The sequence below is a fragment of the Mastigoproctus giganteus genome, chromosome 13 (genome assembly GCF_048544385.1).
Source record: "Mastigoproctus giganteus isolate SK-2022 chromosome 13, ASM4854438v1, whole genome shotgun sequence".
Taxonomy (NCBI): Eukaryota; Metazoa; Arthropoda; class Arachnida; order Uropygi; family Thelyphonidae; genus Mastigoproctus; species Mastigoproctus giganteus.
In genome coordinates, this window is record NC_143587.1 from 60,217,349 (window position 1) to 60,233,518 (window position 16,170).

A 16,170-nucleotide genomic window follows, 5' to 3' on the forward strand; every position below is an offset into this window, starting at 1 on the left:
AGAAATAGTGTTGGTCCTTAAGTTTTGCACACCAGTGTGTGTGTGTATATAAATATATATATATATAAACATTAATAAATTATGAATAAAAATAAAAGGGACAAAAGAAACAAAAAAAAAAGAACCAACAAACATAAGAGGCTGTGTTAGCATAACCAATAACATGTTGCTTAGAACGTAATACAAATTAAAATATGACAGTAAGATGGAAAAGCACTTCAAAAAGTGAATGCAACTAAACCACGTTAGAGAAAACAGAAGAGTGTGTGCATGCAGGGTAGAGAGAATTGAGTAATGTGGAAAGAATATATACCTAAAATTTTGATTATATTAAATACTTTTAATATATTTAGGCTACATTTATCTTTTATTTACATTTTTCCTTTAATGGCTGGAAAGAAGCATACCTGATTTGCATATAAAACAGCTTCAATCAAAATTAGAGTTATTGGTCAGAAATTTTTTTTAAACAGCAACAAAGGACACTCCACATACAGGAACAAAAGTTAAAACCTGGATATGCTCTTATGATGTTAGTAAAAATTTGACACATCACTTTGCTGTTGTCAATGTGGGCTATGAAAAAAAAATCCTTGAAACATGGCTGTACACGTGAAGAAGGAAACCAACTCCAATTGCAGGAATTTGCTGATGCAGTGTAAGCTTACTTTCACAGCATCAGCAAATTCCTGGAAAAAACAGGACAGTAACAGGGGTTACTGAGGGAAACTTGGCCATAGCAAATGCAGTGGCAGAATGAGCTCTGATGGCATATAAAATTCATTTATCAAATTAGCATGCCAGCCTATAAAATTACATGAAAAAAAAAAAAAAAAATTATTAGTAGTCAACTATGATTTGACAGACTAGTATAACTCTCCTAGTGAACACAATGGGTAACTAAGGTGTCTGTGTTTGTTAATATCACATCCGATAATAATACTCTTTTTAACATGTTCACTGCTCGAATGCAAACTTGTGCCCAAATGAACTTCAATTTTTGAGCACCAATGCAGATATGCATTCATTCAATTGCAGTAAATAAATGAGAGCTGTAAAAGGAACAGAACATGAAATGAACAATTGAGCACTACTGGCACAATGACTGAACCATGGCTATTGCATTACAACTGGGATTTTGCTTGGCATCAACTGCAGTCTAGAGAGTGCTATAAAAGCTGCACACTTGGTTCATAGTTTCATATGTTCTTTGCTTATATTGAATGCAAACTCTTTAGGGTAAAATTTTTTGAAGATTTGCTGAATTTTAATTTGTGAAAAACAAAATATCATCCTTAATGTGTGTCTACTGATGAAATTTTGCAGAAGTGTTTCCTATAAAATTTTACCCTAAAGGGTTAATGGATCCACAGCACGCTGAAGGTGATTCTGAATATTGTTCAAATACATCTGTTGATGTTAGAATGCTACAAATGACAGATGCCAGTGTTATTTAGAGTGATGATTCTTCACAGATGAAATCCCTTCCATTTACTGAAAATGCACTACCTACTTGTTCCAGAGCCTCAGAGAAGTGCCCCAAGGCACACATAAAAGACCCTCACAAATATAAAAGGCAGTGAACATGTTAATGATCTGATTTTTTACTTTATCTCATTTGTAAAGGCTTCGTGGTCTCACTTCTGTGTTCTCTGGTTGACTTTACATACTTAATATGGGGTTATCTTATGGTATAGTTTAGGGCTAAAGCCTCAGGTTACATAAATAGTTTAACTAATGTACAAGATAGTGCATTTGCATCATTTCTGTACATAGCCAACTACATAAGTAGTTTAAATTGGCATCATTAAGTATATCTCATATTGTGAATAACTTCACAAAGAGTTGCATGGTATTGCACTACCTCGAATAATTAACGCTTCACCATAGGAGAAGACTATTGTTACAACAGTCTTCACCATAGGAGAAGAATATAGTTACAATAGTCTTCTCCTATGGTGAAGCGTTACTTGTTTGAGGTAGTGCAATACCATGGCAACTCGTTGTGAAGGTATTCACAATATGAGATATACTTAATGATGCCAATTTATAGCTACTTATGTAGTTGGCTATGTACAGAAATGATGCAAGTGCACTAACTTGTACATTAACATTTTATCGTTTAATTTGGCTCAACAAAACAGTATTGAAAACAATAAAAAACTGCCACAGCTTCATGGTTAATCTCTTTTTTAAATGGTGACTTAATTTATAGCACAAAAAATAGTTTTATTAATTCCACAAAGAACAGAGGTAAAATTTCACATGGAGTCCCATCAGGGGCTTCACGGCGAAAAGCTAGATGACAACCCAACCCAATGTTACACTTCATAAAATAACATACTACTCACACTTCTGGCTTTCACACAGTACTGTTTTACTGCACAGAGTATATGGCGCAGCTGTGGAAAACCACTGGAGGCACCCCCAACCCAAACACTGAGAGCATGTGCGCGCACAATCTCCATTCTTATGTACTCTAAAGTGAGATCAAACTAGTCAACAGTTCATGAAGTACCCATGACCAACTAATACAGCAGTAATTAGCAAGTTGGCACTATGTGCTAAATGTTAGTGTACTGAATGAGAGGTAGTGTTAGAAGAGAGGAATGTTACTTTTTTGCATGGATTACAAGTAATAAACAACAAATAATATTCCAAAATATGGATATTCTCTCTCTCGATTCAATGAGTATTGACCAAAAGAAAAACTGATACAGCTTTATGGTTGATCTCGTCCTTAAATAGTGACTTAATTTATTAATTACACACACAACCAAAGTAAAATTTCACATCTGTTATCAAACACACATTTTTAAAGCTATATCCACACAATGAGCATGCCTGCACACACAATACTCTTGTTTCCCTCTCTCCATTCTTATCTGCTCTAAAGCAGTGGTTCTCAACCTTTTTAATGCTTGTACCACCAAAACCAAAATTGAAAAATTTTAGTACCACTCATTAAAATATGTATTTGTATGACGAGGGAAGGTCAAGAATATTTGCAAAATAAGGCTATGTTATAAGTTATACATATTTTTATTTCAATTTTAATAAAAAAATTGAACAAACTAAATTTGACAGTGATTAGTTTCTTTATATCTGGTTCTATTTTACTTAATTTCAAACATAAATTTGGCTCCAAATTGAGTCTTGTTCTACATTTGTTTTTTAAATACAGCATAAAAGAAAATTCTGTTTCACATAAATATGTCAGTCAAAATAGCATTAAAAATTTTACTGCTCTTTCCAAAATTTCTTTAAAATATTTCTTATGCTTAATCCAAAAGTTGATTAAAGTATTGTTTTTGAAATCGTCCATTAAATCTCTTTTTCTTCAAAGAAAGATATTCTGGTACATAATCTGAAGAAAATGGATTCCTGATCCAGTTTTCTTTTTCATAATCTTCTGGGAAATACAATTTGAAATTGTGTATTAACTGAAAACAATGACTTTTTATATTTGATACTAATTCATGTCTCAATATTAAATTATTTTCTCCAAGAAAATTTTCTAAAGTTGGTAGGAAACTTAAGACCTTTTTATCCAAGTCTTTGATGATTAACTCAAGTTTTTTTTTTTAATGTTGCATTTACTTTGTCACTAACGGTGAAAAGAGTCACATTTTGTCCTTGTAAAGTTAAATTCAGATTAAGTCTTCCAAAAATATCAGCTAAATATGCTAATCTAGCCAACCATAATTCATCAAAGAAATTCACGTTTTGAATTGCACATGAAAACTCGCACTTCCGAATGAAGTTCAAAAAGATGATTTAAAACTTTGCCTCTGGACAACTATATAACTTCGCTATGCAGTAGTAGCTTTTCGTGGTCACCCCTCATATCCTGGCATAAAATTTTGAACATTTGCAAATTTAGTGCATGGAATTTAATAAAATTAACAATCTTAACTGACTGACCTAAAACAGTTTTCAGTCCTTCAGGTATTGATTTTGCAACCAAGGCTTCATGGTGAATACCACAGTGAGTGAACTCAGCTTCAACACCGCTATGCTTTCCTGTAAAAGCCCAAGCTCCATCAGTACACATGCCAATGCAATTCTTTAAAAGAATATTGTGTTCTGTCATAAAATTGTCCAATTTTTAAAATATTTCATTTGCCATTGTTTTACTAAATCCTCAACGCTGCACAGTAACTCACTAAAGCAACAATGTGCACTGACAGCAACACCGCGAGATAAGACTCGGTCACGATTTTAAGCTTTCCAAGAAAATAAAACATTAAGAATTTCCCCTTCTAAAGGTAAATAATTACATGTTTTACCAATCTTTTTTCAATCTAACAGGAGTTCACAAATCGTGTTGATTTTCAAATATCTTGTTTGTTCAACCCTTCAAGCTATATATTTAATAATAAAATTCTTTATTCGTAGATTGTAGACAGACACGATTCCTGCTACAGGCAACCAGAGGAATCTAACAATTAATTGGACACATTACATTAGTGTACATAGAAAACCACGCAGGTATATAGTGAATACATAGAAACTGCTAATACCTCATTTTCTCCAACATTAAGCTAACATAATCAGATTTGAATTAAAACTAATTAAATTGAGCTTTTTATTCTGAAATAGTGCTTACAGAGGGCTTATATTATATTATATAAATTATATAGGTATTATATAACATGATACAACACATTCAGACAGTCTGAAAATTTCACTGGGAGTTATTACTACTTCAACAACTGTCAGTGGAAGCAGTAATAACTCCCAGTGAAAGATTTCCAGACCCAATTGTCTCATGTGTTGTATCATGTTATATAATCTATATAATATAATTATAAGCCCTGTACCTGTATAATCACTATTTCAGAAGAACCAGCTCAAAATGTAATTAGCTCTAATTCAAATCTGATTATGTTAGTTTTATGTTGGAGAAAATGAGGTATTAGCAGTTTCTATATTCTATGTATTTGCTATGTACCTACATAGTTTTCTATGTACTTAATGTAATGTGTCCAGTTAATTGTTAGATTTCTCTGGTTGCTGTAGCGGGAATCATGTCCTTCTACATTTCTATGAATAAAAAAATTTATTATTAAATATATCGCTATCTGCTCGGAGGCTGAACAAACAAAATATTTGAAAATCAACACATGATTTTCTGAACTCGTGTGTTGATTTTCAGGTATTGATTTTGCAACCAAGGCTTCATGGTTTTTTTTAGATTGAAAATTTTTTAGATTGAAAAAAGATAGGTAAAACGAGATTATTTACCTTTATTGGTGGAAAATTTTAATGTTTTTTTTCATAATTTAATAAATTTAAAAAATTCAACTGTCCGTTATTCATGTACCACCAAATCTTTTTCCATGTACCACCGGTTGAGAAACGCTGCTCTCAAGTAACATCAAACTGTTCACTAGTTCATGCAAGCACTCCATGATCAACTAACACAGCAGTAATTAGCAAGTTAGTACTATGTTAGGAAGCTTCTGAATGAGAGGTAGTGCTTGAACAGAGAAGTGTCACCTTTCTTGCACAGATTACAAGTAACAGACAGAAGATAATATCCAAAGATATGAATTCTCTCTCTCTAATGGGTATATACAATTATACATAATAAACAACATAATGCTAGTATACATCAAGCTGCATGACTATTAGCGGCAAAAACAAAACCTGGTGATCTTTGTTATTATTTGTGATAAACTGAAAGATACTTCACATTCTTCACTGTGAATTCTTTAAGAATAGTTAAAAACTTTTTTTTTTTTGAAGCACAGTCGATTGCCATTCTCTCTCAAATTGAACATATACATGCAGTGACTTGAGAATGTACATCATCTGCATTGGGAAATCATGTTTTGTATTAGTAGTAGTAGTGGCATGTGATGCAAGAAAGCAAGTGTACGAGCTTATGCAGCATCATCCAAAAAAAAAAAAAAAAAAAAAAAATTTCATACAACCATTCCCTCTAAATGTTTGTCCAGTTTCTACTTAAATGTATTTAACCTATCAACTTCCACAATGACAGATGGAAGTTTGTTTCAGCAATTAACCACCAGCTGCTAAAGGCAAATTTCCGCACATCTATTCTCCAGCTGTCTTTCCTTAGTTTAATTTATGCCCCCTCAGGTTCGTAATCTGAGCAAGAGGAAGAATCCCATCAGAATTCAGCGTGCTCAACCCATTCACGCCTTATACACCTCAATCAGATCACTGAGCAGGTGCCTAGTCTCCAGCTGCTGCAATTTGCAGAACTTAAACCTCTCTTGGTAAGAGGATCCCTTCATTCCCCTCACCAATCTTGTTGCCCTTCTCTGTACACACTCAAGCAAATCTACATCCTTCCTAAAATGAGGCCTCCAGACCTGTACACAGTACTCAAGACATGGCCTGACCATTGCCGTATACAGAGGGACAATCACCTCCTTTTCCCTGCTAGCAAAATTCCTATATATCATTGACAAAACCCCATGACCTGCCCTGGCAGCCTGTCTGCATTGCTCAGAAAACTTCATATCTGACTGCACAATTACTCCCAAGTCTTTTTCATTTTCAACCACCTTAAGTGTAGTACCACACAGTTGGTATGTTTCTCTGGGGTTACTTCTACCCATATACAGTACTTTGCATTTGTCAAGGTTAAACTTCAGTTGCCACTTCTCAGCCCATCTGCCCAAATTTTCTAGATCCTGTTACAGTAGCACACTGTCATTAACAACCCTGCCAACCTTTTTAGCATCTGCAAACTTCGACACTAAGCCTGATATACCTTCATCAATATCATTGAGAAATATACAAAACAACAGTGGACCCAACACAGAACCCTGTGGGACTCCACTAATAACATTAGTACACAAAGAGCAGCACCCATTGATTACCAACCTCTGTCTTCTCCCACTCAACCATCCTTTTATCCATTGTAGCAAATTACCCTCAATACCATTCTGCTCCAATTTGTACAGTAGTCTTCCATGTGCAACAGTGTCAAAAGCTTTCCTGAAATCCAAGTATATGATATCAAAATTATTTTTTGCATCCATTATATTGGAAGTGATCAGTGCTCCCACGCTCAGTGATGTAAACAAAATGGATTATATGTACACTTATAACACAAGTTAGTTATGCAAATTCTCTGGGATTCTGTACATGGTTATTGTGGAAGGATAGAAATGAACTGTGCTATATACTGTATAACAATACTATATGCAATGTTAGAAAATTTTTATCACAGCTCTGTTCAATTTCATTACAACGTTTGCCAGAAGTTGATTTCGGCAGGCTTTTCTGTATTTGAAATAATCCATACTAAACTGCACTGAAAACCCTATATCATTGGTTGGGGAATGACGACTTTGAAAAACAATTTATATTTCAAATAATTTGTACTGAATTAATGATTATTATGTTTGCAGAGGTAAAAAAAATAATAAATAAAATAAAATAATACCTGTATTGGCTTTGAATTTTTGAGATTGTGAAGCCTGGGGAAGTTTTTCATCTGATCTACGATCTCTTCCAGGGCATGCACATATCCGCACTTCAAGTGCTCTCCGACCTATACAACATCCACTGCAAAGAAATAAAATAAAACATAAAAAAAAAAAAAAAAAAGCAAGCAAATATATCAGAAACAAACGTTACATTTACTGGAACATTCAATCAATGTCTGTATTTGTGTGAACCAATAAAAATATTCCTATTAATTTTATGTTAATCCAGAAAGCTTATTCAAGACCAGACCTTTTGGATTTTGGGAATTTCTGTATCATGGGTCCTTAGCAAAGGAAAAAACACATGCAAAATAAATAATAAAAAATGGTACATTAAGATTTACTTTCTCTAAATGGTGTTAGTAAATACAAATTTTAATACCACTATAATCAAATCAACCAACTAAACAACAGAAATAAAAATTAAAACAGTTTATCTACAAAATAAAAATAATTACGGTACATAAAATACTAAAAATTAAGGGTTGATAAGTGTTAAAAAATATATAATAAAAAAAAGATACTAGAAGCAATATAAGGTGCCTCCGTAGCTAGGTGGGTAGGAGTGGCAGTGCGTAGCACACACTTCTTGATTAGACCGGGGTTCGAGCCCGTGACCACCAAATACGGAGGATGCGGATAGGTCAGGGAATGACCACCGCATATCCCCGGAGCAATATGGCATTAGTTGCTAATGCTCCTAAAAACCAAATAACAAACAAGCAATATAAGAAAAGTATACTAGAATCTTAGCATGGGGGGGGGAAGGTGGTCTCAGTTTTTCTTCAGAGATATCAGCACTTTTTACAATGAACATCAAGTATAAATACATGCAGTCTAATCTCAACGTAACGTGGGTGTTGGGGATATCTTTCAACATTTCTGTTATTATGCCGGAAATAAAATTGACAGTTTTTTCTAATTTTTAATATGAATATGTGATGATCTAAACAAGCATTTTTATTGTGAGCAGTTTCATTTTGCTGTGTGTGGGTTAATTTTCATATTTCAAGATTCTCTCTTTCCCTCCCCCACTCAATCTATAGGATTGCAAAGTGAGAGCAATGAGTGCATATTGTTTTATTGATGGCAAACGTGTAAACTAACAGTGTTAGCTGTGGAAAGAATAAATTTATATTTCTCTTTTGTTTTCACAACTGAAAGTAAAAGGTAAATTTTTCTTTCTTTTTTTTTTTTTCATGAATAACATTTTAATAACATTTTATTATTTATATTCATGGCATGAGTCAGCTTTTGCTATATCATGCTTGTCATCCTCCTATCATACAGTAGTCTGTCACCTGCCAATACGACAGGGGATCTCATCATAAAAAAGTTTATTTGCCCAAAGTTTTTATTTTCAGCCATTTCAAATAAAATATTTGTCTACACATATGTGTGATATGGTTTATGGCTGTTCCAAGTTTTCTCTTCAAGGTGGTGGGAGGTAATTGCTGTGTAGCACCATGGCTGTTCTTGGCAACTGTTCTGCAGTAAAAGCACTCGCCCCCTAACTCATCTTTATGATTATTGGGTAGGGAGGGGGAAGGTTGTGGAAATAAAATGACATATTGGACTTTATTAGGAAGTTATTTTCGTTTAAATAGTTAACATAAATGAAACATTTCCATTTTCAATCTCTATTTGATATTGCAAAATAAAAGGCTTAAACATAGGATAAAATATATCAACATTCAATAATGGAATGTTTATACATCATTGTAAAAATATGCATATGCAATATTATAATTTAATATTTGCAATTATTTTTTCAGAACTGCCATAACTCTTATAAGCTTCTTTCAATAAACAACTTGTATGACATATTAATACCAAGCACAGTTGGATGGCAGTTCTTCTGAAAACTCAGGAACTGAATTTTGAAAGGATTTCAGATGAACAATTGCAATTTTTTAACTAAGAAAGAAGTACCCATTCCCATTACATTACAGAAAACAAAACTTTGTTTTTGTCTAACAAGTACACCTTCCTTACACGATTAATGTATCCCAGGGCAGTTTTTGCCATTCTACTGATTTCCTAACTTTGAAGAGGATGTTGCATACTGTCATTTAAAAAGCAAAAATTAATAACCGAATATATAACACACTGGGTAGCTTGTTCTCATCTCCTCTTATAAAAATTATTTGTCTAATTTGGGAGAATATACTGCTGAATGGTCCATATTCAGAAACCACTGCATTAACTGGTTCTCCTTCTGTGAGGTATGGAGTTTGCTGTCGATTGTGAAATTTGTGTGTTTATCATAAACTGCATTATTTTTTATATTCCTTTATCACACAGTAGCCCTCATATTTTTCATATAACACAGCAACTTTGAAAAGGAACATGATCATACTGGCATTACAGTACATCCGAAGCTGTGGTATATCAGGGTTGCACTGTATTTTATAAGGATGTTACTTGTCATAAAATTTCTCTCACATTTTCCGTTTATTACAAAAAAAAAAAAAAAAACCACAAATAATTTTTAACCATTCATCAAGGAATAAAAATACATGGATCACCACTCTGCATGGTTTTCGATGTTTGTAAACTAATAGCTGTTTTTAACTCAGTTTTTTATGCTGATTTCAGAAATGTTATTAGTTTTTTCCTATCAAGTACCATTTTTTTCACAAATAAGCTGATGTCATGAATTGTATTATTGAATGTATTAAGTTAGGAGTAAGTTTAGTTCACATATTCTAGAAATTTGTAAACTAAATCTTCATATGTTGGCAACACCGCCTTCAGTCATTTGTGTCTTGACCTTGAGAGCTCCATGCAGCAGTGTTTGTTTATCAAACTATCAGCTCAGTTTATTTTTGAGATTATCATGCTGAAAAATGAGTAAAATGTCTTCATGCAAGTGTTTGAACAATCCAAACTTATTTATTTTGTTATATTTGTGAAAGTTATGTAGTCAAGCAAAGACAAGATATTACAGAATTTGTAAAAAAATGTGTACTGTGCTTATTTTTGAGTGAAACTTGGCAACCAAGATAAACAATGGCTCCATATAAAGTTTGCTGCACCTGTGTTGAAGCACTGAGAATGTGAAAAAAATGGTAAAAAGAAGGCTATGTCATTTGCAATTTCCATGATTTGGTGGGCAAGTAGTATGCACTGGAATGTCAAGGTCTGAGCAAAAAGGTGCAGTTTGTTGCCTGGATCAAAGAACATAGTTCATAAACCATTGGTATAGTTCAAAACTGCCCTCCTTCCACCCTTGCACATCAAACTGGGTTTTATGAAACAGTTTGTGACAGCTTTACCTCAGGAAGGTCCCTGTTTCAACTACCTTTGTACTAAATTCCCATTGATCACCCAAGAGAAGCTAAAACAAGGTATTTTTTTGGACCTCAAATTTGCAAACCGATGAGTGAACCAAGAATAAAAGAGAAAGGCATGGATTGGTTTTAGGGCTGTTGTTGAGAACTTCTTAGGGAACAACAAGGATCCAGACTACAAGAATATAGTTGCAAGCATGTTGGGGAAACTTCAAGATGCTGGGATGCAACATGATGTCAAAGTACATTTTTTACACTCACACATTGACTACTTCCCAGAAAATCTAGGAAGCATTAGTGAGGGTTTCACAAACCAGGTGGAACATCAACATGATGGCTGACTATAGCTGGTTGCTGAAGAGGACTGTAAAGTAGAAGGATCTGCAAGAAAATCAAAGAAACAAAAATTTGACTCATCGTAGATCAGTTTTTAAAAGAGAGGTGAGGGTTTAGTGGACTTTTTACCACATTGCCCTTTTTAATAGTGTTTTCAACATGTATTTAAATATAAAAGCCTGGTAAAAGTAGCATTTTGTTAAAATTTTAGTGCACAAATTCTGCCAAAATTAATGAAAATTTGTAAAAAATCAAATTTTATTTTGTGATTTTTGAAGAAACCTGAAACGATGGAAAGAAATGGAAGTCATTTTTGAAATTAGCATTAGAAAATGATTTAGAAACACCCTTTTCTGAGAAATCAGGGAATTTTTTTTTCAAAATGCAGAGTAGCATTATCTTAATTTTGTTTATTTATTATTATTTTTTCAATAGCTGGGTATCCTTTTGGGTCATTGGTTAAAATTCATCACTAGCAATTTGGTACCACTAGTGGGAAAATGCAGCTGACTTTTTGTAGGTAAAACAGCCTGAGTGAAATTAATTAAAAGGTCATGTCAATTTGGAAATTTTTTTAAATGTCAATTTAAAAAAAAAATTGGCATATAAAAAAATGCCAATTTTCTCTTATGCTGATAGTAAAAGTTGGCCATATCACTTTGCTTACTGATGAATGCAAAAGAGGATTGCAAAAATTTCTGTGAAACGCGCCCATAACCATTTATGATGGGAGGAACCTTCCCCATAATCTCCAGCAGTATGCTATCGGAAGTCATTGAGGAAAAGCCATTGATGAACTGCGCATTATACTTAGGACAGAATTGGTCTGTCTAATTTTTTTTTGCATCCACTTCAAATATTCCACATCAAAATTATTTTTTGCATCCAGTTTCTTTGTGAACAAATAGGAACTGGATGCAAAAAAAAAAAAAAAAAAAAATTTAATATCATAGCATATACTTGGATTTCAGGAAATCTTTTGATACTGTTGCACATAAAAGATTGCTGTACAAACTGGAGTAGTGCAGAATTAAGGACAAGTTGCTGCTATGGATAAATGGATGGTTGAGTGGGAGAAGACAGAGATAGGTAATCAATGGACATCGCTCTTCATGGACAAATGTTATTAGTGGACTCCCCCAGGGTCCAACCCATTGTTGTTTTCAGATTTTACAAAAGTTAACAGGGTGGTTAATGACAATATTAAGAGTGAGCTACTGCAACAATATCTAGAAAAATTAGGTCAATGGGCTGAGAAATGGCAACTGAAGTTTAACAATGATAAATGCAAAGTACTGCATATGGGTAGAAGTAATCTCAGAGTAACGTACCAAATGTGTGGTACTACATTCATTAAGGGTAGTGGAAAATGAAAAAGACCTGGGGGTAATTGTGCAGTCAGATATGAATTTCTCTGGGCAATGCAGACAGATCATGGAGCTTTTTCATTGATATACAGGAATTTTACTAGCAGGGAATAGGTGATTATTCCATTGTATTAGGAGCAATGGTCAGGCCACATTTTGAGTACTGCATACAGGCCTGAAGCCCTCATTTTAGGAAGGATGTGGAGCTCTTGGAACAAGTACAGAGAAATTAGTCAAACAAGATTGCTGAGTGGAACAAAGGGGTGCTCTTAGCAAGAAAGAGCTTCAGTTCTGCAGTGTCTGGAGACTAAGCACCTGCAAGGTGATCTGATTGAGTTGTTTAAGGCTTTGAATGGATTGAGCAAGCTCAATGCTGATGGGATTCTTCCTCTTGCTCAGATCATACACATGAGAGGACACAAATTCAAATTGAGGAAGGACAGTTGAAGAGTGCTGATGTGCACTAGTTTGCCTTTAGCCAGTGGGTTGTTGATTGCTGGAACAAGCAAATTCTAAAGAAGTAATCAAGAAGCAACAACAGGAATCTATTGTGGAAGTTGATAGCTTAAATAAATTCAAGGAAGAACTAGACCAACTACTGGAGGGAATGAATAGGTGAACTGGGAGGTGTCTTTTGTTTATTTATTTTTTCCTGAGGCTGTATAAGCTTGCTTTCTTGCATCATTTGCAACTGCTAATGCTAACACATGAGTTAAAGAGCATCACTTCAATATGTACTTAAAATGGCAAATAGCAATTTGCAAGGTTATCGGATAATTTATTAAGCTCATGGTGCTTACAATTTAAATCAGTTTTTATGAAAAGTAATGAAGAGAGAATAATAGGAAACTCTTCAAGGAATTTACAGTCTGGATAAGTATCTGGATTACATTCTGGAAAGTTAACAAAGTATCTAATATTTGACTAGTATTAGTTTTAATTTGGGTTGGGAGGATTTCTATTATGTATGACATTAAAAGATCAAAACCCTAATTTTATCTAATTCTGAAACAAAATTTTAGGTTATTTCAATGCTAATTTTGCTCTTGTACTCCATAATATTGTATTTTTTATGATTTAGTACATAAAATAATAGACAGATATCCTTATACACCCATGACTTAAATTTTGGTTTACTTAAATTTTTAGATAAAGGTGCAGTAATCGGGAATATATGTTAATCTGGTACTGAAGAAGTCTTGGCGATGCTGCTACATCGTTAGCCTTCTAATGTAAACATAAAACCTTAAAGAGTAAAAGATTAATATGATGACTGGAAACATGGAAAAATACAAACAGAGATACAATAATGGTGATTAAACTAGGGTAAATGGTAAGCTACTGGCATCAATCTCATCAGGTTTTAGCCAACACAGATACAGTATTAATTTTTGCAATCAAATTCCAGTCAACTAGAATATATATAAAAAATACTGGAACTGAAATCTGATTAATGGCTAGTGAACTGAATTTATCAGGCATACCATTAGTTAACAAAAGTACATAATAAAGTGTCAAATAAAAGAATGTAAAAATTCTAATAAAACTGCCTAATAACTACAAATTTTGAATAATGAAAATACTGGCCATTAAATTCTTTAAACTTTAGAATTCTAAAGTTCTTAATGCATGTACTCCTAATGAACTTTCAGACACATGGACATTGTTTCTAAAATTTGATTTCACATGCCCAACTAAAATTCATTTCCAGTACTGCCAAGTGATTAAGTTCCTTTTAATTTTGTTACTTGCACCCTTAAATGGAACAAATACCCTTAGGTAATGTCTGCGAAACAGCTTTATTTTAGCTGTAAAAAATTAACTCTTAGCTTTTTTTACTCAACTGAAAATGGTGCTCTATTAATTATGATTTGCTAAACTCAATTAAAAAATATCAACAAAGCATCTTAGCATACTTTTAATTATCTTTATTCAATAGTAGTAATGTATGATATTCTGCTGTCATAACTGCATTTGTTCATAAATGAAAATTTTAACCATATTATATATATACATATATATTGGTATTAGGCGAAGGATTGTTTATGAATTTTGATGTTATAGATCGTTTATTGAGATCAGCACCGATTAATGCCATCTAAGTGTAAGATTGTGCATTACATCGGTCTATATTGATAAGTACTAGATATGATGAAAAAAATATCAGTTTAGTAAAGAGGTAGCAGTTTGAGTGAGATACAGTGCAATATGTGGATGCCCTGTGAGTCAAACACCCAAGTAACGTGCATAGGCCAACGCCGGCACTATGGCAAAACCTAGAAATACAATATATAATACAATATAAAATAAAAGATGAAAGTAAAACAAAAGATAAAATGTAGAGCAAAAAGATTAAAGCAGTAATGGAAGTAATATATGAAATAATGAGGCAAAATTGTATAACAATACAGAGGCAAAATTATAAAGCAATGAGGTAAATTATAAAAAAGGGGTCAATTATGGGTATGTAGATACATTAAAAGGGACTTTGTCTAGGGCTAACCCTCTCAATGTATCAGCCCATAATTGACGTAGCTATCTGTTTCTGTAGTCAACTGCCAGCAAAACTAGCTAAGAATATATGTAGGATGGTAAAAAGGTAATAATATAGCACAGGCGTAGGTCCGTTGATTAAGCCGTAATATAATATAAATGCCGAAAGCTGGTAATGAGCAGTTATTGGTAGGTAAAGAATTTGGAAGCAATAAGATGTGAACCAAATGCTGGTAACAAGCACGTATTTGGTAAGTAGATTGCTGGCGAGATGACTGTTAGCCCGACAGGTAGCATAAAAGAGACAAAAGAATATACTAGAGTAAGAGTTCCATCCATTGTAGTTATATATCTTTGTTGAATAGGCAGCTCGGGCTAAAGGAAGGAGAATGGAAATAGGATATAGAATAGCAATAGTACCTCAATCCCCCTCGAATTGCTCTAATAGTTCATGAGGTATGAAGGAAAGTAGTGTTATATAGTCTATAGTCAAAAGTATAGAAAAGGAGGAAAACAATTTTACGTGGGAAGAAACTGGGAGCGTAACTTCCCGTCCCTTAAAGAAAAGGATCCTGGTATATGATTATAGGTATTACATCATACAGGATGTAGGCAATATACTGTAATAGAAAATAGGAAGCCGTTGATATAATTAGGATATAATATGGATGATATATTAAGGAACAAAATTCTGGTGAAAAATATAAATAGGTATACTTACCACCAGCGAATGTGAAGAAAGAGAAGACCGAGAAGTGGAGCACGTGTGTTATTTATTCGAAGCTGGTGGAAGTGGGCGCCCTCTGGGTTTGGGAGTTGGTGAAATCGGAAACCAAGCCAGAAAAAACGATGCCAATAAATGGTAGTGCCCTCTGTAATCTAGGTGGAAGAGTTGGCAATTTAAGTGTATTAATTTTATGTGATAAGCGGTGGTGTATAAGCAGAACGGTAGATGGATCTCTGGAGGAAAGAGCATATGGCAAACGGCCAATAGGAATATAGGGCGATATAAAGAAATTTATTCCTGCCATGGAGCAAATATAGGTACAACTTTTTCAATGAGTGTAAGCTATATGTGGTATGCCCCATGGGTAGTGCCTACTATGTACAAGCCCCGTGAAGGTGCACAAGCCAAAGCTATCGAACACTCGGTATAGGTCTATTTGTTGCTAGAACTTTGTCTGCAATAATAAATGGGTTGAGGTTATTATT

At 33.8% G+C, this 16,170-nt stretch overlaps 1 protein-coding gene across 7 annotated transcripts in view; it reads right to left on the minus strand.

The window, feature by feature from the left end:
* The window catches only part of LOC150076093 (tumor protein 63-like), a 157,046-nt gene that overhangs the window by 15,025 nt on the left and 125,851 nt on the right, over positions 1–16,170 (minus strand). For all 7 annotated transcript variants that reach the window (XM_090388079.1, XM_090388076.1, XM_090388078.1 and 4 more), the window contains one exon: positions 7,427–7,548. In XM_090388079.1, coding sequence (XP_090244205.1) covers positions 7,427–7,548 — 122 coding nt within the window. The remainder of the gene's footprint in view (positions 1–7,426; positions 7,549–16,170) is intronic.